The sequence below is a fragment of the Brassica rapa genome, chromosome A07 (genome assembly GCF_000309985.2).
Source record: "Brassica rapa cultivar Chiifu-401-42 chromosome A07, CAAS_Brap_v3.01, whole genome shotgun sequence".
In the NCBI taxonomy this organism is placed as follows: Eukaryota; Viridiplantae; Streptophyta; class Magnoliopsida; order Brassicales; family Brassicaceae; genus Brassica; species Brassica rapa.
In genome coordinates this window covers 25,552,324-25,579,680 of record NC_024801.2, presented here as the reverse complement: position 1 = coordinate 25,579,680, position 27,357 = coordinate 25,552,324, and the positions used below count along the sequence as shown (strand labels likewise).

The 27,357-nt window shown below is 36.1% G+C and overlaps 6 protein-coding genes across 9 annotated transcripts; 4 read left to right on the top strand and 2 right to left on the bottom strand.

The window, feature by feature from the left end:
- Positions 1-64: 64 nt before the first annotated feature.
- On the bottom strand, positions 65-3,238 carry LOC103831720 (threonylcarbamoyladenosine tRNA methylthiotransferase). Its single transcript, XM_009107622.3, has 11 exons — positions 2,984-3,238; positions 2,855-2,893; positions 2,585-2,676; positions 2,216-2,465; positions 1,992-2,111; positions 1,822-1,897; positions 1,498-1,706; positions 1,319-1,427; positions 1,024-1,116; positions 763-923; positions 65-666 (listed from the first exon to the last, which is right to left on the bottom strand). Exons 1-11 carry the CDS (start codon positions 3,176-3,178, stop codon positions 211-213), a joined length of 1,800 nt encoding a protein of 599 aa, XP_009105870.1. The 5' UTR covers positions 3,179-3,238; the 3' UTR covers positions 65-210.
- Positions 3,239-4,534: 1,296 nt separating this feature from the next.
- Positions 4,535-10,847, top strand: LOC103832259. Of its 4 annotated transcripts, XM_009108234.3 has the most exons (7): positions 4,535-4,597; positions 7,410-7,466; positions 7,773-8,042; positions 8,644-8,688; positions 8,861-8,915; positions 9,024-9,079; positions 9,179-10,847. In XM_009108234.3, the coding sequence occupies exons 1-7, from the start codon at positions 4,577-4,579 to the stop codon at positions 9,203-9,205; spliced, it is 531 nt and encodes a 176-aa protein (XP_009106482.1). In that variant the 5' UTR covers positions 4,535-4,576; the 3' UTR covers positions 9,206-10,847. The 4 variants fall into 4 exon arrangements, with proteins under 4 accessions (XP_009106482.1, XP_033131634.1, XP_033131633.1 ...); XM_033275743.1 differs by having other exon boundaries at positions 9,024-10,847; XM_033275742.1 differs by having other exon boundaries at positions 8,861-9,079.
- LOC103831719 (chaperone protein dnaJ 8, chloroplastic) lies at positions 9,770-14,143 on the top strand. The gene is made up of 3 exons (XM_009107620.2): positions 9,770-10,012; positions 10,154-10,216; positions 10,478-14,143. Exons 1-3 carry the CDS (start codon positions 9,818-9,820, stop codon positions 10,610-10,612), a joined length of 393 nt encoding a protein of 130 aa, XP_009105868.1. The 5' UTR covers positions 9,770-9,817; the 3' UTR covers positions 10,613-14,143.
- A 2,026-nt stretch (positions 14,144-16,169) lies between these two features.
- Positions 16,170-19,103, top strand: LOC103831718. Its single transcript, XM_009107619.3, has 5 exons — positions 16,170-17,058; positions 17,123-17,569; positions 18,030-18,407; positions 18,479-18,546; positions 18,632-19,103. Exons 1-5 carry the CDS (start codon positions 16,465-16,467, stop codon positions 18,828-18,830), a joined length of 1,686 nt encoding a protein of 561 aa, XP_009105867.1. The 5' UTR covers positions 16,170-16,464; the 3' UTR covers positions 18,831-19,103.
- Positions 19,104-19,472: 369 nt separating this feature from the next.
- On the top strand, positions 19,473-20,417 carry LOC103831717. Its single transcript, XM_009107618.3, has 2 exons — positions 19,473-19,690; positions 19,991-20,417. The coding sequence occupies exons 1-2, from the start codon at positions 19,618-19,620 to the stop codon at positions 20,206-20,208; spliced, it is 291 nt and encodes a 96-aa protein (XP_009105866.1). The 5' UTR covers positions 19,473-19,617; the 3' UTR covers positions 20,209-20,417.
- Positions 20,418-20,423: 6 nt separating this feature from the next.
- On the bottom strand, positions 20,424-22,089 carry LOC103831715 (transcription factor TCP22). Its single transcript, XM_009107617.3, has one exon. It carries the CDS (start codon positions 21,734-21,736, stop codon positions 20,666-20,668), a length of 1,071 nt encoding a protein of 356 aa, XP_009105865.1. The 5' UTR covers positions 21,737-22,089; the 3' UTR covers positions 20,424-20,665.
- Between the last annotated feature and the right edge of the window lie 5,268 nt (positions 22,090-27,357).

The following is a 27,357-nucleotide window of genomic DNA, read 5'->3' as shown; positions in this document are numbered from 1 at the left end:
ACGGCCTTGTTTGGGTACATTTAAGACTGAGGCCTGATATTAAATCATGGACTATATAAATCATTTGTGGAAGGAAAAACATTCTTAAATCGAATTAACAAAATCAGAAATAAGGATTCATTGGAAATTAGAAATGCATAACGGGGATATTAGTCAAAGCAACCAAAACGTCAAAAACTTGGTTCTTCTACAATCATGAATCTCATAGATTCATTGACGCAGCAAAACTCTAGATGCGATGCTAATAATCAAAACAAGAATTGTGAGCGAGCTTACGAACACTCCACACACAAGCGCCTTGTCAACCAAACCCCAATGCGATACCACTTCTTGCTTCTCTTCCTCTTTTGTCATTGACTTTTCTCCTGTTTTGTGATCCTGTCTTGTGATATCTCCAGACACGTTACAGGCCTCTCCTGATTTCCCTTCTCCACAACAGCTCTCAGCAGAGCATGCGCAAGTCTCACAAGTACTGACATCAGAGGTACATGCCGGCTTTGTCTCCTCTCGGACTTGTGTTACTACATTTGTAGAGGCTAGTGTCTCAATCACCTCCCCGAACACTGACCATCTCCCTACTGATGTTATCCTCGCTATCGCTGAAGTCCCAAGCATACTTTCTGGTCCACTAACTAAGACCTGTATGTATCCTTTGGTGTGCCCAACCTACAAATTCTCATTGTCAATACGTATGAAGTTTCAAATGAAACAGTATTGACAATCAATCAAACAAAATGTACATGTCTCAGGAGAGGACTTTACCAAGTGGACACCGTCGGTAGCTATTTCGGTTATCCATATTCTCTCTTCTTTGCCCTCCATTCCGGTGTAAGGTGCAAAAGCCTCAAAGACACAAGTTAGCTCACGGCTTCGTTGCTTTACTATCTTACTTTGTACCTTCTTCATCTTTGCTGCTGGGGTCCCTATATCATAAATGGCACATCCGAGAAAGAAAGTTTAGAACCGATCAAAACACCCCAAATACCTGATTATTTACATGCATAACCAAAACATAGAGCTTACCTGGTCTGGGGTAAAACTGAGATATATGAACTTGAGCAAACTTATAATCCTTGATAAGCCCAACAGTTTGAGAAAAGTCTTCATCGGTTTCCCCTGAAAATCGTAAAAGTGAGAAATGAATCTTAAACACAGAACTATATGTACAACCACCATGCTTCAACTATCAGTGCGTTTATGTATGGCGGTGTGATATTTTTTATTCTCAGGCCTCAGCAGGTAACAATGAACAAAATTAAGTAAAGAGTGAAAATGATAATAGCAAAACTCAGAGTTTCAGGTTTATCCAGGCACTAACCAGGGAATCCGCATATTATGTCAGTAGCAATTTGCATCCCAGGCACAAGTTCTGTTAGGGTGTCTACCACGGTCCTGAACTCACCGGATGTATATTCCCTGTTCATGGCCTGCAACAAGAGAAATCGTCAGGTGAGACTAGAACAGGATTTTGACAGTCCTACACGATTTTGAACTCACCGTCAACACAGCATCACTGCCAGATTGCACAGGGACATGAAGAAAAGTGTAGACACATGGGTGACGTAAAACAGCTGCTATTTCTTTCAAATGCTCGAGGATAAAGGGAGGATTAGTCATCCCAATCCTTAGCATTGTGCTTTGATCGGAAGGAAGCTCCTTAACAATGGCATTAAGCAGAATTGGAAGATTAACTCCTATGTCACGACCTGAAACGTTTGCGAGACATTATCTCCCAATATAGAGGAATACCAATTATATCTTAGATACCAAACATAAAACAGTCCAATGAGATAGAAAACAAAAACTAGATTAAGACACTACCATATGCTCCAGTGTCCTCGCTGCTCAACCAAATCTCCTTGACTCCTTCAGATATCACAGTTCTCACCCGCTCCACCTATAATGTAGATATATCAAGTAATTGTATTCAGGGGGAAACAAGAAAGGGAAAAAGCTGGAGAAAATAAAAAAATGAAGCTGAATCTGCTCACCAGACTCTCGACTGTGTAGCTTCCTAAGTGACCACGGGCATGTTTGGTCTTGCAGTAAGTACATGCACCCAAACAGCCAACGTTAATGGGGAGAATCTCGATAAAATTGTTCTTCCGCACCTGCAATGGAAAATGACTTGTTAAACCAAACTAAAAGAAACCAACTGAAGTTGAACAAGTAATTGTGTGTAAGCAGCCATGAAAGACCGAACACATATACACACCTTTGGGAGATCAAGCGCAGGCAAAGTCTTCCGATTCAGCAGCCTCACTTCATGACCCTTAAGAGTCTCTTCAACAATCTCAACAACACGATCAATCTGTTGCACTCCAACCACACTAACGCCTTCGAGTTCTTTAAGGTCACGGCTTCCCTGAGGAACACACCCGGCTATCACAAGAGGTTTTTTCCCACTTCTACCCCTCGTTATCAGAGTAGACATCGCAGACTGGCTCGGAGACTTCACAGTACAGCTGCAACAAATCGCGCATATAATATACATTGCAAACACAAAGCCAAGCTATATTGAAAAAAATGATAGCAATTTCAACTCTGAAGTTACAAAATCAAACCGTGACCAAGTGAAGCTTACGTGTTAATGAGCCACAGATCAGCCTCCTCTGGGACTTCTGTTAACCCGTAGCCAAATGCAGTAAGCTGTCCAGCCATATACTCACTATCACTCTGAAGAACAAACCAAAACAATCATTTCAAGAAACTTAGCTAAAACACATATGATGAGATCAATCACTTCATGAAACTTAGCTAAAATCATATCATGAGCTCAATCACAACTGTATTCTGATGAGGCAATCAAGAAACCCCAAATTACAATCCAATACTGACGATTTGCTGAACTTGCCTGATTATGTGAACAACCAAACGTCTTGATGTAAATCGTCTGCAACCATCAGAGTAAATGTAAGCTGAAATCGAAGCAAAAAAAAATGATAAAACTGAGATCGAGAGAGAGTGGAGGAGAAGAACGGACCTGAGTTCCAGGGATCTTCATCGATGGCGGAGCAAGCGAATCGCGATTCGAATCAGTAACTTCATCCTTCTGCTTCGAGATGCTACGTTTGCTCGTATTCCTCTTCGGATTAACTCCGACGGCATTTAACGGTAACCGGAATCCCGGCGGTGCACCGCCAGCTCCTCCGGCGAACATATCCTCGATATCCTCCATTATGACTTCTCTATTCTCCACGGCGGCGCGTTAACGATGAGAAGAAGCGAGAATGGAGTGTGAGGTTTTTCTCGCAGTGAGGTTCGGTTGGGTCTCATGGGCCTGGGCCGGATCCAGATCCATTCACGATTTAGATCTATAGACTTAGACAATAGTTAACTAGAGCCTATTTAGTGCTCATAATGGGCTAATATCTGTAGATTTATTACTATAATTTGAAATTTAATTTTTTGAACAACTGTAGATTTTTTTCTATAATTTGAAATTTAAAGATTTTTGAATTTTTTATTTTAAAAGGAAAATTGTTTTTATTTATTAAAATAAATTGTGGTGTAAACATATTCTCTTATGGTATTTTAATTTTTATTGTTTGGTCAGCACCACTTACAGAAAATTTGTTTTGGAAACAACTTTTCTATATCTATTAGCGTTACAAACAATGTGGTGACTTGGACTTTTATCATTTCAATGGGTAACTCCAGTCTGAGTATATCATTACAGATATTATAAGCTTTTGTGTTTTCATTTTTTGGTCAATGTTTTAATTTAATTAATATGACAATTATACCTATAATATTTTCATATGTCTTTTTTACAATTAACTCATTAATACTATATGAAATAAATAGAAAATAATGGAGTAAAAATCATATAAAGTTTATTTATCAGCAATATTATTGTTTTACAGAAGTTATAATTTAGGAAATTAGTTCTGTAATTTATATTTATCATTGTTTATTATCAACCAAATAACAATTAATTTACATGGTTGGATTCATCCACCATTTACATTTCTTCTTCTCACTAGACTGATTGAGTTTTATGTACAAATTGGAAATATTAGTATAACAACCATTTAAATTTCATTAAAAATGTATATACTTCTTATATGTATTTACTTAGAGAATAGATTTAAAGAGACAGCTGTATTATTTTCGGGAGTAAACAACATATAATATTTTTTTTAAAATCTAAAACTAATTTTTTTTTGATCAAAATAATAATAATCTAAAACTAATTATGAGTTTGCTTTAATTGGACAAAAACTTTTGGGAAAATAACCATCCAAATAAGAACTGTTCACAATGTATATGTCCATGATTTTAATTTTATTTTCTAATTACGTGGATTCTGAATTTACTGCTTTTCTTTTTCTTTTGTTAACAAAATTAAAGGATAAAATGCACTGAGTGAGATAAAAACAAAACTATAATTGTATGTTTTGCCCCTGAAGTATCATTTATTTACAACTATCATTTTTATTGTCTTTGAGAAAAGAAAAAGATTTTTTAGAGTTGTGTTTGTTATCTATAAATTCTGAGCGTATTAAATTATTAATCAGAATTTGACTTAACATCGAAGGATAAAGAAAGGGAGAAGGACGTAAAAGTCTCAAACATGTCTGAACGAAGATCTGTGGTAGGTCCCAAACACTGTGTAATGCACAAAATCTTACAGTCGATCGACTCTTCCATTTCTTATGTTTAATTTTTTGATGTGCTTCTGTTGATTTGTGGAGAACACCCACTCTTGCTTTCTATGAAGTAATATGATTTGCAATTGGTTGTAACATGTGTAGATTATAAATCTACCGTTTGCTAATGATACACAATATAAATAATCATTCGATTTCTAGACATCAAGATTTTGTTTCATTTTCTACTTGTGTTGTTATTGAACTTAGTATATGTCTGGTCTAATTAGCACCAAATGTGATTGATTGAAGATCAAATTGATTGAATGAAAAGTATATATAGATTTTGTTTTAACAATCTTTTAGAAAATTAAATTTAATAGTCAACTAGTTTACGCGCGAAATTTGAATAACATATTTATGTTGTTTCTGCGGGTAAGTAAACTAGATTATAAATCTACCGTTTGCTGATGATACACAATATAAATAATCATTTACATCAAGATTTTGTTTCATTTTCTACTTGTGTTGTTATTGAACTTAGTATATGTCTGGTCTAATTTGCACCAAATGTGATTGATTGAAGATCAAATTGATTGAATGAAAAGTATATATAGATTTTGTTTTAACAATTTTTTAGAAAATTAAATTTAATAGTCAACTAGTTTACGCGCGAAATTTGAATAACATATATATGTTGTTTCTGCGGGTAAGTAATCTATTTTATCATTTAAAATTACAAAAATGATACAATTTATATTATTATATTTAAAACTTATATGGTGAATATAAGTTAATATATTTTAGACCTTCCTATCTAAACCAAAGGCCTTCGGCGGTTTAGGATTTCGTGATTTCTAGCGCTATAATGAAGTATTGCTTGCTAAGCTCAAGTTTGAGAATTTTTGAAAACCCAAACTCCCTCTTACATCAAACGCTGAGGGGAAAATATTATCCAGATGGAGAGATTCTCACCTGCAAAGCTAGCTCCTATACTTCTCATGGTTGAAGAAGTGTCTAAGTTGGTCGAAATTAACTAGTCAAAAACTTGGGCTCGATTGTTGGAAGCGGAAAAGATATTAACATCTGGTATGATCCCTGGCTTGATCATTCTATGCAAACACCTTTACGGACCAGCACCGGAAGCTTTTGCGGCTCTTACTGTCTGAGACCTAAGAACTAGCATGGAAGGGGATTGGGATAAAGAGAGAATAAGGCTGATCCTACCTCGATATGAAGAGGATATCATGGCTATATCAAGCCAAGTATCTCAAACGCTTCAGATAGGCTAGTCTGGCTGGGAACCAAATGAAGGAAGTACTCCACAAAACCGGGTTGCTACTTTGCCATATCTTTAAAAGAAAATGACGGTGAAACATGGGTTGGTTCAAACAATCTCTGGTACAAGAAATGTTTGGAATCTCAAAGTGGCATCTAAGATTAATATGTTTGCTTGGAAAACGCTAAAGAGAGCCTTACCCGTAGGCACACGCTTTGTCAAGTGCCATATTGACGTTTATCCTCGCTGTAAATGTTGTGGAGCTTCTGAATATATTATTCATCTGTTATTCATTGCCCTTTTGCTCAACAGGTCTGGCGTGACGTCACCTTTGCTATGGGTTTTGATCCTAGAGGAATAGTATATTAGAAGATAGATGGACTACCCTTTGCGCAAATCCTTGTCTGCCCCCAACAGGTGTAGTATCCAGCCAACTTTTCCCATGGATTCTATGGACTCTATGGAAGGAACGCAACAAATTTGTCTTCAACGGGTGCTCTGCTTCACCTGTGTATATTCTTGCTACAGCTATCAAAGCAGCTAAGGAATGGGACCAAATGCATAAAGTAGAGAAGGGCTCTTCTCCTCTGCCTCCTTCGATAACTGCGGTTCAGCACTCAGCTTCGTTCATCGTGATCGGATGCAGCCTGGCCTAAGGAGGACAAGAAGGCATGACTCGAATGGTCAATGCAGACCCCAACAACTGAGGTCCAACAGAAGAAGACTGTGTGGCATGTAGCATACCCTTTAATGGCAGAGGGACTTGCGATTAGAGAAGCGCTAGTGTAATGCAGAAACCAAGGGCTATATTCCATCCACCTAGAGTCTGACTCTTCTCAGATGATCAAAGATCTAAACCAGAGAGAACCCATAACTGAACTACACGGTATCCTCTCGGATATACTCAAGCTTAGCTCCTCCCCATCATTTTTTGATTTCTCTTGGATTCCTAGAAACCAAAATCTTGTTGTTGATTCTTTAGCAAAAGAAGCTTTATGCATGGTTATGGCGTTTATGACCCTCACCTAACTCTTGTTATTGAAGTTAACGAAAAATAATATATTTCTAAACAATTCTAATCTTGTATGAAGATATAAGATTTTCTTATAGTTTTACTAGGATTGAAATAGTTAATCACATATTTAAGAGATTAACAAAAAATCGCATATTCAAATGTTTAAGTGAATTGAATATATTATCCCAAAATTATAATTTTGATATTCGTTGTTCGTTGATTCAAACTCAGTTAGTATTAGATCATATACACTTTCGCGCCAAATTTAACTGAATTAGCAAAAAAAAAACTGATGTCATGATTGGATCTAGTTTTTCTGGGATTAATTGTGTAACATTGAGATGAAATTTCCTAACCCATGCATATATAGGAGATTGAATATTATTCTCACGTTTCAATTTTGTTTAAATATACCACGTACGTCAGTATATAATTCTAAACTAAGGTATTCTATATGTGTTTCTGTTAATAATCTAAATAAAATTGATATGTAGCAATCTTTTCTTTTGGTTTTAACGAACAGGTTCTTGCTCTTCCTGCTCTCTCCCAATATCCAGCAATTCTCCACCGAAATAACAGGGTAATTATCGAAGTATTGCACATTTGTGCACTTTTCATCTATGCTTACATAATACTTTTTTAGTATAAATTATATATTGCGGTGGTCACATGCATATTAAACTGTGGTTTTGAACTTTTACATATTTTTTTTTTTTGAAAAAAAAGGCTTAACTTTTACATATGTTGATGAGTAATTTTGTACATTACATGAATATCTTTATAGCATAATCATATAATTCATTTGTAACTGACGTTATATTTTTAAAAATTTTAATTTTCTATATACATACGATCTAATTATAACAGTAATATTTTTCTGTTGTAGAGAATGTTTTGTGGACTCAATGAAGCTGTTCAAGCTAATGAATCAGAAGCTATTAGTATCTCGGATGAGGATCATGGTAATCCTATATCTAGCGTATATTCAGAAAATAATTGTGTTCGTGGTCGTGCTGGAGGTCGTGGCCGTAACCATAGGCGTGGCCGTGGTCGTGGTCGTGGCCGTGGTCGTGATAATCATGATCTTGGTGGTCCAAGTAGAAACAGTAGCGACAACCGGAGCTTAAGACAACGTTGTCCTGTTTTGGGAAGCCAGGTACATACTACATAAATAAAATTGATATCTACTTATTGATGATTGAAACATATAAAACTTAGTGTGATTATTATCTATTAAATTAGATACTGGAAATTATATATATATCCATAGAAAGTAGATTTTGGTTTATAGTATTGCTATGAACCACGAGTATACCCACCAGAGAGAAAGAAACCAAAACCATCCGCGAACCGCGATGATAGTATAAGTTGATTTATTATGAAAATTCTTAAAAGTATGTGTTGATTAGAAAAAGAAAGTGTTGATACAAAATGTTGTCAGACGACATTACATGTTCATGATTAGAACTTCTACATGGACGACGATATACACAATTTATATTTCGTTTTTCTTTGTAGTAGAACTAGTTATATTTTGTTTTAACATATATATAATTTAATTGAGCATCTATTGGGAGTCATATGTTTTTGAGTCCCCTAATTTACATCTGGCGGGCTATATTTGGTACTTCTTTCTTACAGTTTTATTTTCTCTTCTGGTTATTGTATTTATGATAAATTCATGACTACTGTAAATGAGTCTTTAAACTAGTGTACTTAACTTGCATGCCTGAGTTTACGTGAGCTACTTTGCACAGGCAAATCCGCGCATCCCGGGTCAACCATCTTCGACAAACAATATGGTGCGTTACAAACTCAAATCTCTTTTTTAACCATGGATGCATGACCACATATTTATGTAATTCTATATATATTCTTGATAAATAACAAAACACACATGAAATCTGGTCAGTTAAACCATAGTTTTTTTGCTAAAATTTGGTCAGTTAAACCATAGTTTATCTTTCTTTATAGGTTAATAATGATGTAGTCGAAGTTGTTAACTTGGAGAGTTATACAGATGAAGATGGTGAGAACAATAAACAATACTATTTGATTTATAATTGGCAAAGTATGTTCCGGTTGCTGCTGAAAGCCAAAGAAGCTGATTTTTTTTTTCTCGTTTTTGAACATTTAGATGCTTTAGTGTATGGAGGCTTAGAAGATTTACCATGTTGGAAAAATTCGCAACAGGTTTGTAATAGCAAATTATATATATACATACATATTAATATTTTGTGTAAGAGATTAAATTTAAGAATAATGTGACATTTTTTTCTTTTGGTTTTACAGATGTATGGTGACTGGCGTAAATGGTGATCTGAATCAAGTTGGTGAAGTTATCTTTTTGGGTATTTATCTGAATGTATTGACAGTGAGATGTTTTTCAATTGACTGCTGCGTTTTAAAGGTTACAAACTATATTAATGATTTGAGACAAATATTGATACCCATAGCTAAGGATTTTAAAAAAATAATATCATAAATTTGGACAGAAGGTTTGCATTATTTCCCTTATGCATATGCGCTTGCAAAAATTTCTAAACCATAATGTAGTAGGCAGAGTTGGGCCAGTTGGCTACTCAGATCTTCCTCTTATAGTGATTCTGACAAATTAGAAAGTACAAAAGAATCATTCGTTTGCCACTTTCTTACTAAACGACAGTGTTTTGCTTATCTCTCTTTTGTCTTTTCCCAACTATTCAAGATCTTCACTAGCAATAAATAATGAATACATTTACACACCCCAAGAGCTAAGGAAGACAAAAATATTCTTAAATAATCACGACGTCAGACTTTGAATCGGATATCCATTTGACCATACCGTCTGGATACCACAAAGATTACGTTTCTGTGTAAAAGTCCATCACATGTTCTCAAAAAAATAAAGTAGGAGAAAAAAAGAACTGAATGGTTGGTTGGTAAAGAAAGATGATACGTAGCTTCCGGTTTAGAGCTCCGACGAACCATCCCGGTTCCTCCATCAAAACCGACCACAGCCACCGGTTAATCAGGTTTCCAACGAAATGCTCGTCACCAGATCTCAGCCATTACACGGTTCTTGGTTTGACTCCTTTTGCATCTCAAGCCGAAGTCAAGCGAGCCTTCAAACGTCTCGCCCTTAAGGTAATAATGTCCCAGTTTGTGTCCTATCTCTTGTTTTTGTTTCTTCTTTCTTTGGGAGAAATGTTCCAACTTTAATTCGAATCAATTCAAGAAATAAAGGGATGTAATAAGATAAGAAAATAAATAAATGAGTGATTGCAGTACCATCCAGATGTGCAAAAGGGACAGGAGAAGGATTTCAAGGAGATCATATCAGCTTACGAGGTTAATTTTCTTGTTCTCTTTTCTGTTTCTTGATTTTCTTTTTAAAATTTTAATTAATGGGTTATTAAATATCAAGAAAGAAAGCCTTGCTTTTGACCTGTTTGTTTGTATGTGATTTTATTGTACTTCTTGTTTTCTTTTCATATTATGACTTCATTGTGGTATTTAGACACTCTAATATAGAACTGAGAGCTTAGTATACTCCATATAACAGCCACGAACTCACATTGTCTTTTGTATCCATGATCCATCACATTTCAGTGTTTGATGCAAAAGTTTGAGAGTCAAGAAGAAGAAGAAGTAGAGGAGATTACAGAACTGGATGCAACCGACGAGTGGGAAGAATGGATGGGATTCGAAGGTGGGATACCATCAAGCGTGTACACTTCTTTTTAGAGAAAATACCAACGTGTACTTGTTACACCAAATAGAGGTAGAGTCATATTAACCAAGATTTTGAACTGTCACCGGAGAAAAGATATAATATGAAATTGAAATGTCTGAACTTAAAAAAAAAACCATTAGTAATTTCTTATGATAATAAATTATGGTGTAAACATAAAAATTACTTGTTATGGTAATTTTAATTTTATTTTAAATTGGTTGAATAAATATTATGGTTTATGCATTATCACATGTTATAGTATTTTATTTATTTTTGCTACAACAGAATAACTCTAACAGATTAATTAGAGCTGTGATTGAAAGTTACTTTTAGAGAAGCTTTTGTTGAATAAAAACAGATTTTCACCAGGTTCTAGTGTAACCCAATCAAGATAAAAAATAGTTACTCTGGTGTCAAGTACTTTTGTGACTTTTAGAGTAAATTTTTTCTTCTCTTTCTTATGGAATATTCTGCTATTCTCTTTTTAATTCATTTTCTCCATTTTTTTTTTTTGAAAATCCTTAGTTTTTTCATTAAAGCTTAAATTGGGTTCAAGGCCCATAAAGCCTGTTTTGCACAATGGTCAGCTCTCACATTCAGAGTTCTAGAAATAAACGTAAAGGAGATTGTCTTAAAGGAGGAGGATATGAGGTAGATATCATTAAGTGCTCCAAAGATCTCCAAATTTCTCTCCTTCCTCGAAAGCGTTTTGATAAGGTTTTGAGAGTCTGAGAAGATTGCAATGGATTCTAGTCCGATCGATAGGGCGAAGGTTATGGCTGATCGCACAGCCAAGGTTTCTGCCATGAGGGGCGATGAGACAAACGTCTCTGTCGCTGAGTGTTGGGAGGACGATACCAGATCATCAACGATCCAACCAAGTCCTGCGTTGCCCGTTGTTGAGTTCCAAGCTGCATCTGTGAAGATCGAGCATAGATCGAGCCTTCTAGGATTTGGTTCAATTCTGATCACAGGCATCGTTGGTTTCGAGATTGGGGGGGGGGGGGGGGTTGAGCCTTTAACCACTCTCTTGCGTCCTTGATTGCTTTTTGGATCGTCTCTTCCGGTGTGAAACTCCGCTTCTCAAAGATGAGGAGGTTCCTTGTTGAGCTACTTTTACCAATCACACTCTAAAACTGGATCTTGGATCATATGGTCAGAGACCAAACCATAAATAAGATTAGACTTTAGATCCATAAGAGCATAATTCTAGAATCATGTTTCCCTAAGAGCATAACCATGCGATCGGATACATGAAAAAGAAGAAGGTAAGAAGTCATGAGAAGAGAGACAATCTCATGTTCAGTTCTGGACGTGTGCTAATTATCTAAAAGAGGCAAAGAATAGATGAAAAGAATGATATGCATAGATTACAAGACATCAACAAAATTCCAATACATGGTATCATAGAATTGAGACATGTAGTATTTACATTAATTATAGACAAAATAAAACCTTTCAATACTTATGTTCAAACCAAAGTACAGACATGTCATCATGAACTGATCATATAATAAAAGCTTTGAATCCATCAATTAAGCTCTAATTATTTCGAGATAGATGAAGTTAGAGTTCAAAAAATCCCATGGGTGAAGATTTTCAACAAATCTCCTTTGTCCGCTCTCATCGATGTGAGCCCAGGCTTTACTTTGATTTTCGAATGATATAAAATAAAAAGAGTAAAAGTCATTGAGAAGAAGAAGAACAAAAGGGCAAGAGGAAGAAGAAAGAAGGTGATAAGTGAAAGAGAAAGAAAAAGTTTCAAGTTAACACTAAGTGAAAGCTAAAGATGAACGTGGACAAGATCGTAACAAGTCGTTAGTGAGTTAAGGTACTAACTAGTTAGTTGTTAACTAAGTTAAGAGCTGTTGTATGAAGGGGAGAAGAAGTTGTTAGAATAGTTTAAGTGGTGGAGTATAAGAGTGGTCTAAAGACTAGAGGTATGTGTTATGTTTTATGTTAGGTGGAAGTCAGAAAGAAGTCTACTATAAAGACTGTGGTGGTTTGTAAAAAAACATGCAAGTATGAATGAAAAATCAGTTTGAAAAAAATCTTGATCAGGCAGCAGCTAGAACCACAGCAGTAATAGGTGTCAATTTGAAGCCGCCACTTCCACGGGAGAGACTCTTGGAGATCAGTGTGCATAGCAAGACCATTGTTATATCCATTCTCTAATTCCTTATCAAACAATGCAAATATGGATTGTACTATTTTTGCATTCGAACTGCAAATAAACTAATGAACTTGGATGCTTTACAACATATTATTCACAAAATAGCTTGATGGATGCATTACAAACAATTTGCAGCATTATGAATATGAAGTTGCTATTTTTATGAATTGCTTATATTTTTCATATTTTTTGCTTTTGTCAAAAAAATTCTTTCATTTGTTTGTATTTTTCAGTAGTGCTAAAGTATTGGTAGAATTTAAATTAAAAATTGAGTATCTGATTCACTAAAAATTAAAATAATTTGATTAAAAAAAAAGATTTGTTATTTGTTGACTATATAAAACAGTTACATTTGGTATAAGATTTATAGTTTATCCAAAAATATAAATTATTCAAAACCCTGCAATTTGCTTATGTATTTTATTTTATTTTTAATATTAACTTATATGAAATCATTTAAGGAAATTTCTAAGAAATTCTATCTGCATGAAAAATATGACTTACTCACATCCCTAACATTTGATTATGCATTTTAAAATTTTGATTTATTTAAGACAACTTTGAGAAATGCCTATCTGATGATCCATATTTTCAATAATTTCTTCAAAAACATTTATTTGTATAAATTAGCTTTTAGCATTTATAATTTTTTCCATTTTTCAAATTGGTTAACAAACGTTTATAAATTTTCTCGATTGTCATAGCTATCTTATTAAACTGTATTTAACATATTGCCAAAACTTTATAAAAATGTGTTCCCTGATCTATAAACATTTATATTTTGGACAAATATAAAGTAGTGATTTTAAAAATAATTGACAGAAAAATACTGCTTTTGAGTACTATTTTTGAATTTCTTCCACCGTTAAATAGTATACACTTTTTAACCATTCAATTCCCACTTCATTGAAGTTAACATGTTAGTGTGTTTTAAAAAGTTCTATGATATTCTTTCAAAAAAAAAAAGGGTTCTATGATATTTGTTATCAATTCTGAATGTCTTACAAATGTTCTATGATATTTGTAGCGCTAGTCCTACTTCCCTTCTTGTTGTATATTTTTCTTTGACAAATTGGTAGTCATGCTTGTCTTCTTTCTCTTTCTTAATCTTTCCACTTTTTTCTTTTCATGTAATAAGTTGTTAACACAACAATGTAAACTCAGAAAGTGGTAAAACCTTTAACATTCATACCAAAAAAAAAATCTGAATGTTTTGACACAATCGCAACCAAAATATACTTCACGCCGTCTGTGACTCAGTCTAATTAATGAAATGGACCTACATTCGTAACACTTTAAACTACAGATAAATAACAAAAATTAGGCCCAAATAAAATGCCGGTCCAATACAAACAAGAATTAACACAAGGTTTAGAAAAATTGATTTATATAACTTGTTTGTTATTAGCATGTGTCACGTGTGCTACACAAATCAGAACGATGCCAAAAAAGACAGTCTTTCTTGTCATCCGCATTTTAAACGTATTTTCCCCATAAATTTCACATTATAACGTTTATTAAAGGAGTTTTTTACACCTAGAGACACTTTCTCACTTTACAATTACACATCAAGACACATATCACTTGAGACACACTTTTTCTTGTATAAAAGACTCTTATGACCTTAAACTAAAAAGAATAGATTGTCATACGCTTTTTTCTCATCACAAGAATCTCTACTCTTCTTATTTTACTTTATTGTTTTTCTTATTCCACCAATGTTTTCAATTACTTTTATCTCAAATTCTAAAATATATTAAATAAAAATAATTATCATAATAAGTTATTTATAAAATTCTCTATCTTTTAAGATCCATATTCATATATATATATATTATATATATATCATCATATAAACAAAATTAAATGTGGACGTGGATACCAAAGCGTGGATATTAAAATTACAGATTACTTGTGGACATGGACATCTTGGTTGATACCTTTAATTTTTTTTTCTTTGGCATAGTCTCTCATAAGGAAAAACCCACAAAACCACATTTCCACCGTTATTCCATCGTCACCGGGCACCGCTGCCGTCACCACCACTCCAATCCGTTGTGGTTCTTCTTTTTCTTCATTGTGGCGAACTTGAGATTTCAAGCTTCGTCGTTGTTTATTCAAACTTATCAAGACTTCGTGATTTCACATCGTTTATACATAAAATTATTAAATTTTAAATTGAAGAACATTAATGATTAACAGATGAAACATCATCCACAAAATTTTGTTCACGTTATGGAAAAATAGTGTCCACGTGAACTTGTATTCATATGTATACCATCCACGTTTTTGTATCCCCGTTTTCATTTAACCCACATTTTTTATTTTTCATTTTGTTATTCATCCACATATTTTGTATACATGTTAAAAAAAAATTGTGAAAAGTGAGATTCTTTAAGCATAAGTGGACACCGAAGAAGAAGAAGCTTTTATAACTAGAGTATTTAAACATGAAACTGAAAAATGGCTTTACATACTTGTAGACTTTGAGTACTACTTATACGTGTGTTCATTTTCACACCTACTAACTTTCTTGGGTCAATGTCTGTCCCTCCTTGTTTACATATAGCCGTCCACAAATGTTCATCCATACATCATACGTCCACGTATATTCCGTCCATAAATCATCCATCCACACATCACCCATCCACACATCACCCATCTACAATTATCATTTCTATTAAGGGTAAAATTATCCAAAATCCGTAGCTGGCCCATAACAAAGTGTGTCACATGTAAGAAGTGTCTCTATGTGTAAGAAAAAGTCAAAAAGTGTCCCTGAATGTAATCAACTCTTATTAAAGAGAAAAAGACTAAAATAGCACTAAACCAAGTTTTTGTTCCCAAAGTAGCACTCAAGGCTCAAAGTCACAAAAATAGGTTTCATTAAAGAGGTAATGTACACTTATACCCCTAGGGTTAATTAATCCAAACCTTAGGGTTTAGAGTTAAGGGGTGGGGTTTTGGAATTAGGGTTTAAAATTTTATAAATAATAAATAATAAAATAAAAAATAAAAATTTTAAAAACAGTTTCAAAAAGTATTTTTAAATTATAAAAATAAAATCTGAAAAAAAAATAAAAAAAATTTGAAATTTTTTTTTTTAAAAAAAATTATAAAAATTTCGAATCTGAAAACATATAATCTGAAACTATAAAAAAAAAATTTTTATTTTTTTTATTTTTATTTTTTTTATTTTTATTTATTTTAGTTTGTTTATTTAATTTTAAACCAAGGGTATTATAGATATTTTACCCTTTAATGAATGTCATTTTTGTGACTTTCTCCTTCTAGTGCTATTTTTGAGACATAAACTTCAAAAGGTGCTATTATTGACAATTGCCCTTTATTAAAACGTATAATTATTAATTAGTCCCATAACTTAATACAGACACCACATAATGGTATTAATGAAAAAAATCCATAATTAAGAAAAAAAATAAAAAACTTAAACCCTAATCGGCTTTTAATCTCTTTGTCTTCTGTCTCTCCTCTGTCTTTGCGCCAAACCAAACCAAAACCCACAAAGACAAAAGCCCTCTTCTTTTGTTCCCCTCTGTAGTTTATCTTCTCGTTTGTCCGAAAAAATCCCTTCTCTCTCTCTCCCCCCCCTGAAACTAGGGTTTCTCAGTTCCTCATCTTCGCCGTCTTTTTATCATCATCTACCGAAATGCTCCGGTGAAAGCAACTATGCAGAAGATTTTTTGCAAGACTTCCACCACTTGCTCAACCCCTCCGGTTAACTCTCTCGCCGCCGGTTTAATCACTACACAAACCATCCCCATACCTTATCTTCTCTCCCTAGGCTTCAAAACCTTCTCTACTTCCGCTATGCCGCTTCCCCCGACGACGGCAGGTTCTATCTCCACAAACGGCGGCGTTTTCTCCAGGGTTCTGCAGAGAAACCGTTTCCACAGAGCGGTGGTGTCTTCGGTTCGGTTCTCAACCTCTTGCCGCTGCTCAATCGGTAGTAGGAGCCGAGCTTGGGTCGGTAGAAGCGGGACGTGGCGCTCGTGGCTCCACTCCGAAGCTAACGGCGGTTTGAGCTCCGTTAACGCTGCCGGAGAAGTGGTTGAAAGTGTTGAAGACGACTCTGATGGAGAAAAAGATAAGGATGAAAAACCGGTTAGGCTAAACCGGCGAAACCGGAGCAGCAGCTCTAGCGAGTTAACCGGTAATCCAGATTTGCTGAAGATTCCCGGTGTAGGCCTTAGGAACCAAAGAAAGCTTCTTGATAACGGTATTGGAGATGTTGCTGAGCTCAAGAAGCTCTACAAAGATAAGGTATGAACTAAAGTTATACAAGTAATCTCTTTGTTCTGTGTAGCTGATTACGTTTTGGTCTCAGTTCTGGAAAGCAAGCGACAAGATGGTTGACTACCTCCGCAGCTCTATCGGCATCATACACAGAAACCACGCGGAGAGCATAACAACGTTTATCAAAGAAAGCGTGGACGATGAGCTCAAGGAGCCTAATGTGAACGTGAAGAAGCGTTTGACGTTTTGTGTTGAAGGGAACATTAGTGTGGGGAAATCAACTTTCTTGCAGAGGATAGCTAATGAAACCATTGAGCTGCGTGACCTTGTTGAGATAGTTCCTGAACCGGTTGATAAGTGGCAAGACGTTGGACCGGACCACTTCAATATACTGGACGCTTTCTACTCTGAGCCTCAGAGGTATGCTTACACTTTCCAGAACTATGTGTTTGTCACGAGGCTGATGCAGGAGAAAGAGTCTGCCTCTGGGATTAAGCCTCTTAGGTTGATGGAAAGGAGTGTCTTCAGTGACAGAATGGTAATTATTTGACAAAGTCTCTTTCTTTTTATATGATATTGTTGGCATAGGATTTTGAACCGAACCAAACCTGCCGAACCAAAATTTTGGTTAGTTCGGTGAAAACTTTGGTTTGATTGGGCAGGTTTATAAAAGAACTTTGGTTTTCGGTTCGATTTGGTAATCGGGTAGTTCGGTTTTTCAAAACAAAATAAATTTGTCAACCAAATTTTGAACCGGATTAACTAAAATTTCAAACCGGAGTAACTGAACTAACCAAAATTACCCAAATTAAACTGAATTTTTAGCCAAAATATGATCAAAACAAAAAACTTTGGTTAGTTTTGGTAAAAACTTGGTTTAGTTTCACTGAATTTTTAACCGAAATGTAATCAAAACCAAAAACTTTGGTTAGTTTCGGTAAAAACTTGGGTTAGTTTCAGATTGTGTACTTAAATGTGTTGTGGAACTTTTCATTCAGGTGTTTGTGAGAGCTGTTCATGAAGCCAAGTGGATGAACGAGATGGAGATAAGCATATACGACTCTTGGTTTGATCCCGTCGTCTCTGCTTTGCCCGGACTTGTTCCTGACGGGTTTATATACCTGAGGGCGAGTCCAGACACTTGCCACAAGAGAATGATGCTCAGGAAACGAGCGGAAGAAGGTGGAGTGTCACTTAAGTATCTACAGGATCTGCACGAGAAGCATGAGAGCTGGCTGCTACCGTTTGAGAGTGGAAACCATGGGGTGCTCTCCGTTAGTAAACCGTCTTCACAGATGGATAACTCTCTCCATCCTGATATCAAAGACCGTGTGTTTTACTTGGAAGGGAATCATATGCATTCTAGCATCCAGAAGGTAAACGTCATCTCATTTTTTTGTGTGCTAAATGTCTGAAGATAGAGTTTGCTTATAGACTTTTGTAACAGGTCCCTGCTTTGGTTTTGGACTGTGAGCCAAATATTGATTTCAGCAGAGATGTTGAAGCAAAGAGACAGTAAGTTCTCTTATCGCTACTGTTAATGTCCACTGATCACTATAACTTGAGTTACTGATATGTTTCTTGATTGGTGTTGTTGAAGGTACGCACGGCAAGTTGCTGAGTTCTTTGAGTTTGTGAAGAAGAAGCAAGAAACGTCACAAGTGGAGTCGCCGTTGTTGATGCCTCCTCATAATGGAGGTCTATGGATGGGACCAGAAGGCAAGCATGTTCCGGGTTTAGAACTCCCGTCTCTGGATTTCAGGAAGGCGATGTCGCTCATAACCAGACCGTCTGCGTGAGACTGTCCCCCAAGGACTCAGTTTTTTTTGTTTTGAATGCTCTGAAGGAGCATTGTCCGGTTATGGAATGTCAATAGGTATGGTCGGCTTTATGTTTCGTTTGTTTTAGGAAACTTCTCTCTACGGCTTTTTACCCTTCTATTAGTTTTAGTTATAACCATTTTGTGTAGAGAAGAATGATGATGTCTGGATAATTTTGTTTGAAGTGTTTTGTTTCTTGAAAACTTTGATGGTCTGGAGTTTCAGTTTTCAGTTAAAATCTCTGATGGTTTACACCAGTTTATTCGTCTATAACTAAATAGATCAAATCATATCTATTCTTGATATACATTCAACACATTTCTAAATCCCTATCTTCAGTCCTTATCTAGCTCCAATTCCTTTAGCATTGGGTGAAAAGGCTTCAAAATTCAAAATCCCTATCCTTGTCTAGCTTATATTACCTGAACTATTGCGAGGGTGAAGAATGGTCTCCGCTGGATTTGATGTGGAACGGGTGAGTCAATGACATCTGTAGTGAGGACTGAGGAGAAAGATTATTTCTCCAAATGGGCCAAAAACTAAAACTAATCAAGAAAAGAAAGGCCTTGTATGACAATTAATTGGGCCAAGGCCCAAAATAAAAAGTCACGTGCCGGTGTGATGTTATTTTCCACTAGTCTCAGCCTACGGGTATATGATCGTAAACATAAGAAGTCCCCCGAACAAATTCGCCGTAAAACTCGCAGAGTCGTCGTCGTCGTCGTCGTTTATCGTTCGTAGCTGTTTTCTCGATTGATTTCTAATCATGGCACTGAACACCGGAATCAGATCTATCTCAAAGATCATAGCTTTCTCCGAAGCATCAGTCTCCAGATCTGGTTCGTTCCCCCATCTGCTTGTATTGGTTTACATTTATTTGCCTTTCCCCCTTTTGTAGTCTAGGGATTTGTTTGTTAGCTTGGATTGATTCTTCGTTGATTGCTTTATGGTTTTACCTTATCAAGCGTTGAATTTTAGAAATAGAATTTTGTTTTGAAACATCTCTGTGCTCGCAAGGTTGTTATAGAATCCTTGATACGATTCAATGGCATACGCATTTTTTAGAGCTCTTTTGGGTCTGATTTGTATATTTCAAAACTTGCTGAATCTTTCTTTTTTTTTTGGTCATAATCGAACAGTGATCAGAAGCTTCCACTCGACTGGAGCTAAGAAGATGAGCGGAGGACATGGCCATGATGAGCCATACTACCTCCACGCCAAGCACATGTACAATTTGGACCGCATGAAGTACCAAGGTCTCAAGATGTCTCTCGGTGTCTTCACCGCTTTCAGCATCGGTGTTGGTGTTCCCATCTTTGCCGTTGTCTTCCAGCAAAGAAAGACCGCTTCTGGTTGAGTCTCGCTCTCTCATGGGTCATGGCTCTGCTCTTGTTCCTCACCTTGAATAATTTGTATGATTTCTCAAAACTTTTGCTTGTGCAAGAGAAAGTTTCTTGCTTCATTTTGGATCTTATATACAAGTATATTTGTTTCTGTTTCTTCATCATTTGTTGGCTGTTTGACGCTGGAATAATGAAAATCTGATATTGATATTTTTTTTAATTATCACAATACATCAACATATTCACATTATCTATTAATCAAAAGCAGAATCAAAGGAAAAGATGAAATCAGGAAAACAAACAAACAACAACCCACTAATGATGTCACAAATCTGTTTCAAGAGTTTAAAAACCATTTATGTTTCACCATATTTGTCATTCTAATGTCTCAGGAATGGCAGCATTCAACAGCCAACACAAATGTTTTACAATTGGAGTTGTGGTCATTACAATGCTAAGAGGTGATTCTAATCACTTCTTGTCATCACCACCATTTTCACTAGCTTCACCTTGGTTGTTCGGCTCTTGATGTTGCTGGTGATGCTGATGTTGATGTTGCTCCAGCGTCATCCCCAAACCGTCCCCGCCTCTACCGCCACGCAATGCAGCCGCCATATTCCCCTCAGCCACTCCTAATCCTAGCTGTTGACCTCCCAACATCATCGACCCCATAGGTGCTGCAGTCACCACCCGACCCGTCCCAACCGGATAACTCCCAGGATTAAACGCCCACATCTGGTGACCCGGCTGCTGCTGCTGCATCTGCTCCCGCCCACCCGAGCCGCTCATAGGAAGCATCCAGAACGCGCTTCCTCCGTTCGTACTCCCAGGAGCCACCGCCCACATAGGTTGAGGCACCACACTTGCCGTGGGAGTCCCACGGCCCATACCCGGACCCGGGCCCAATTCTTGATCCTGAAACTGACCCGGTTTCTGAGAACTCCCACTTGGTACTTCAGACTCCTTGAAATAATCTTCTCTATATGGATTTCTCTCTGCCGACATTATAGGCGGGTGGTGAAACCCGAAAACGCCGCCGTTTAACAGCTTCCTAGAATGATCCACGACCACTGAGGAAGACGATCCGTTAGCACCGTTACTATCATCGTACAGAGACATTCCACTACCCTGAAACGACATCGGCAAAGAAGAAGACTTCGACGACTGAGCAAAGACGGTTGAGCCGCCGCCGCCGCCGCCGCGTAAACTAGCGTTAAGAGTTGAGAAGTTCGCCGGAATAGTTCCCGTTCCGGTGGTCGCGATGATAGCAGGCTCGGCTTGCTGGAGCAGCCACTCGATGGTCTCTCCGTCGGACTTATGACCGAGCTCCCTCGTGAGCTGGAAAACTCTCGCCGCGCACACCGCCGGCATGCGGATTCTCCGCCCGCGGCCGTCGACTTTCGTGTGACGGTCTTTAGACGGTTTCTTAACGGCGGATTTAACCACGGCCAGAGCTGTGCTTGGAACCGATCCTCCTCCGGGTGATGGGTTCTCCGTAGAATTAAGCTGCAGCGACGCCTCCTCCGCCGTGCGAGTTTCCATCTAAAAAGAAGTGGTTTTTAAGCAGAACACATGAGAAGAGGGAGTGTGTTGCAGTGAGAGGAGATCTAAAGGGAGGAGGAGCTTTGGTACTATAATGGCGTTGTGAAAAATTAAAGAGAGAATGATTGAAAGGATAAAAACAAGTGGATATGGTGTGTAATTGCTGGAGAAAGGAAAAATCTTATTCAACCTTTATTGACTTGTTTGCCTCTCTTAGCACTGTTTCTTCTTCCTCTCCAAGTGATTCATTTTATAATTTTTTTTTTGTTGTTGATAATGCTAATTATTTTTCAATGAATAAAAATCTCTTAATATTAATAACAATATGGATATATCATATACTTTTTTGATTTTTTTTATGATGAAAAAAGAAAAGATCAAAATGTGTCAATAATGCTTTTGATGGTAACTTAATTATTCGATTTCGAATTAGTTTTTTATTTAGTTTGATTCATCTAAAATTTCACCAAACTGAACCAAAATTTTCTGGTTCAAAACATTATTCAATTAGTGATTTAAAGTTAATTATTAATGTTTTGAAATCTATCAAATTTTAAAATTTTGAGATATTTTATGCTCATTGATTTTAAAATCTTTGCAGTATTCGTTGGATTTTGAGTTTAATCATTTATTCATGAGAATCCATAAAAAATTATTTGAAATCAATCCAATATACAAAGAATTTTAAAATTTTAAAAATTAAATAACACTAAATTTTAAAAACTGGATTTAAATCATTCTTTTAATAACACTAGATTTTAAAATAGAATTTATAATCATTATTCGAATAATAGTGGATTATGTTTAGACTAAGGTGATGATTGTTTCAATAGTTTCTAGTTTTAGTTTTTGGTTTCTAGATTTTGATTTTGGTTTTTAGTTTTTGGTTTCTAGATTTTGATTTTGGTTTTGCTGTATTTTTTTTATTTTTCAAAAACTATTTAATATATTGCTTTAAAATAATACAACAAAATAGCAATCAATATTTAGATTTAAAATTAAAATTTATCAAAAATTGTGATTATTATTTAAAATAAAATACAATAACATATTTTAGTTATTATATTAAAAATTATGTTATAGAAAATATTTTTAAAATATTTTTAAAATTACGAAAAAATAAAAATTTTTAAATTTTTTTAATTGTTCATATTTTCTTAAAGATGAATGGCTATTTTTATTTTTCAAGATTAATACAAAATATTATATGAATAAAACATATTATGTTTTCTAAATTTTTAGTTATTTTTAATGTGACTAATAATTACGAATATTCAATTATTTTGTTTATAAAAATTAATAACTAATTTTAAAATTAATTAAAACTATTATAAAATATAAATTTTATTTTAGATATATGAAACACAAAAAAATTATTTCACATTATTATTTAAATGACATCTAAAGTACACAAAACTGTATGATACTTTTATCTTTATGAAAATATTATTAATTAATTATTAATTAATTAAAATGTAGTAGTTTCTTTAAGAAAAAAATCAAAATTCGTTTTTTTAATAAAAACTAACGAAAGTTGGTTTTTGGTTTCTCTTCATAAATTGGTTAAACTTTTCAAAAACTAGTTTCCCTAAATTTTAGGGAATCTATTTGTTAGAAAGCTTGAATGGCAAATGAAATGGTTTTTACAAAAACAAAAACTAAAAGCTAAAACTTGATTGGATGAAAAATAGTTTTTGAGAAAACAAAAACCAAAACTAGTCTAAAAACTACAAACAATCAACCTCTAAAACTCTATTAAAATATATGATTGAATAACACCATCTAATAATTGACTTTAAATCATTAATTGAATAACGCTTCTTACATTTTAGTTAAAGTAAAACTTGTTAAAAACTCGAAAATAGTAAACACGGTTATGTCGGTTAGTTTGATTTTTATGTTAGTTCGATTGAGAATTTATTTAATTTAAATTTTACAAAATTGAGCTAACCGACTAATAAACCAAACCGATGACCAATCTTTTCAAAAAAAAAAAAACTTTCCGAACTCAACCGAACTTATTAACCGATTATGAACCACAAAACAAAAATTTTGGTTTGGTTCAGATATAAACCCCATGGCTAGTTGGTACCATTCTGCGAGACAGTAAGGAGATGGTGTTGGTGGTATGGAGCAATAACACCATCATTCTTAGATTATCGCATTGTCATTCTTCCCAGTTAAATTCCAGTATTTAATCGTTTCACACTATCAACTCTTTATTGTCCAGAGTGTTTGATTAAGACTACGTGATGTGTACTGTTTTTGCGTCTGTTGTGTAAACTCGAAGGAGGTTCATACTTGTAAACTACAATCCTTATTACGATAGATTATATATTATCGGTAGAATTACCTTACACGGGATAAGACAAATTATCTTAGTGATAAAAGGTTCAGTTTATAATTAAATCCCATTGGGTGGTTGCTAATACTAATCCACTCACCATTTAAAATTGTTTTTTGGTCGATAAAGACGTTACCGGTGAGCGGTGATTCATGTTAATCAGTCTCCTCAACAACCTATTGGCCTTCTTTTTGATATTCCTTATTCCCACATGAAAAAGTTAGATTTTAGTTATCACTTGACACTTTATCATACAAAGCTAAAATCACGCAAGATACTAATAAATTGATAGTTGGTATCAGCTAAAATTAACGACAGTAGACAAAACAAATCTTACCGTATAAAGGCCAACTTGTTGACCTCGTCAATAAGTAAACAAAGTGCGAACAAAATGTTTGATTATGAATTTCAGAGGAAAAAAAAACTGATTATTTAGGATTGTTTTTGTTTATAAATTATTGTTTAGGATTCTTTTTCAGTGTTTTATAGGACTTGGCAGAAATTTCAACTCTAAACCACTATGTAGGATATATATACATTATATAACGGGCTATTGCATATCCAACTCATCTTTTTTTTTTTTGTCATCTGTTAGAATATATTGGATGTTACTTCAAGGTTTATCCTTACATATTAGATATGAAAAGCCAACAATGGCAGACACTACCTATGGGAATACAACAATCTCCCCTACAAGAACTGCTCCACAAGCCAGTTACTATACCCCATCCAAAAAATACCTCCAAAAAAAAACCTACCCAAGCACCTAAACAGAGGATGATACTTCCTCATTTTCAAAGCAACCTAGAAGCCACGCAGGAGGTCCTGCTGCCACATATGACTGTGTCTGTCCTCCTTTGGTTACTCCTTTAGCAATGAGGAGAGCTCCTCTGTTGTTTGCTCTATCTTCCTTCACCAATCTCCACCATTCAAGACCACATAATTTACCCATAATAAGCCCTATCTCTCCTTTGAAGTTTGGCCAGGCTTTAGGTCTAAGAACCATTTGAGTTATGTCGCCATCGTCTAAAGCAAATATCACCTTGTTTTGGTGATGAGATATGATACTTTCCACTGACCAAACCAAGACTTGCAGTTTTGCATCATGAAGGCTACCAATCTCAGAAAATGCCCTTCTCCCATGAAGAATCACCTTGCCTTTCTCATCCCTTAAGACCCAAGCTCCTCCAGCCAAACAAATGCCTTTCATCCAATCGACGCCAATGTTACATTTTAACCAACCCTTCGGAGGAGGAACCCATCTTTTGTGGCAAGCCGTGCCATTACCTCGTTCTTCAGCGTCCTCCTTTTGCTCCTCCATTTGCGCTAAACTCCACATCTCCGACTCCACAAAACATTTTTCTACCAGCTCAAACAAACCCGCTTGTTTTCCTTCAAACATCAGATTGTTCCTGTTCTTCCAAAGAAACCAAGTGATCCATGGTAGCGCATTACGTACCTTGCTTGGGATTGATTTGTTAGACCCCAATGAGAATAGGTGATGAATGTTGGCATAGTGAGAAGTCAATTCAAAGCCACCAGGGGGAGAAGGAACATTCGCCAAAGCCCAAACTTGGCGCGCAACATGACATGTGAAAAGGATATGATTGATTGACTCTCCTTGGAACCCGCAGGCTTGACAACACGGGTCCAACCTGATGCCCCTCTTCACAAGCAGTTCACCAACAGAAATCGCATTGCTCAAGGCTCTCCATAGGAAAGTTTTAATCTTAGGAGGAGTCTTGAGTTTCCACGCTGCAGTCTTCAACTCATTTAGAGAGGGCAGGGCTTCGGCTTCTCTGATCTCTTCCTCCCTCGCCATTGTGTTTTTTAGCCAATACCCCGATTTAACCGAGTAACTACCATGCTTGTTATGCTGCCACACCCAGAAATCATCTCCTTCAAAGACAGGTTTCATTGCCATTATCCTTGCGACGTCTTCCTCAAAGAACAGATCGTGAAGGATATTTAAATTCCAGCATCTATTTTCCTCGTCAATCAGCTTATCCACGCAGAGCAAAAGGTCGACAAAAATGTTTTTCATTAAAGGTCTCCTCATCACTTCACCTTCAATCCAAGCATCGACCCACACAGACACTGTCTTACCATTGCCAATCTTCTTTTTTATTCCCATAACCAGTAATTCCTTGCCAAACTGAATGCTCCGCCAAGCATAGGAGGGTCTAGGCCCGTTTGAGGCAGCTAAGAAGTCACTGGAAGGGAAGTAGCGGCTCTTGAAAACTTTGGCAAAAAGAGATTCCGGCTCGTTGAGAATCCTCCACGCCTGTTTGGCCAGTAACGATTGATTGAAGCTTTGGATGTCCTTAAAGCCCAAACCCCCTTGATCCTTTGCCAGAGATAATTTCGACCAACTCAGCCAGTGCAACTTCCTCTTGTGCTCTAACGAATTCCACCAGAAATCTGCCATTGCTCTTGTCAAGTTATCACAGGACGTCTTTGTCAATTTAAAACAGGACATGGCATAGATCGGCATAGCCATGGCCACAGCCTTGATTAGAATTTCCTTCCCTCCTAACGACAACTGTTTCATGAACCATCCTGATAGCCTATCCTTTAGCCTGTCATAGATGTACGCCAGCATTTCCGTCTTGGACCCACTAAAGCATTCAGGCAATCCTAAGTAGGACCCTGAACCACCTTCCTTCTGGATTCCGGTAACTCTTTTGATCACATTTCTAACATCCTCGTGCACCTTGGATCCAAAAGTAATGGCGGACTTAGCTATACTCACTTGTTGACCAGTCGCTTTCTCATACACCTTAAGGATTCTCATCAACTCTGCAGCTTGGTCCTGATTCGCTCTACAGATTAGCAAACTGTCATCAGCGAATAACATGTGATGAATCATTGGACCTTCTTCATCAAATCTGATGCCCTGAATCTTATCATTCCTAGCTGCCGTGTTTAACATGTGAATCAAGCCCTCTGTACACAAAATAAAGAGGAATGGAGACATCGGGTCACCCTGCCTGAGCCCTCTCTCTGGTTGGATGCACCCAAAAGCTTGATTATTAATCAGTGTGGAGAATGTGACCGATGACACGCAGAACATAACCCTCTCTATCCATACCTCAGCGAAACCCAAAGCCCTCAACAGTGCCTTCAAATAATTCCATTCCACCCGATCGTAGGCCTTGGACATATCTGATTTGATAGCCATGAAATCTCTAGAGAAATTATCATTGGTTCTCAGCGCATGCACCATCTCATGGGCAATGAGAATGTTATCAGTGATAAGCCGTTCTTCGACAAACGC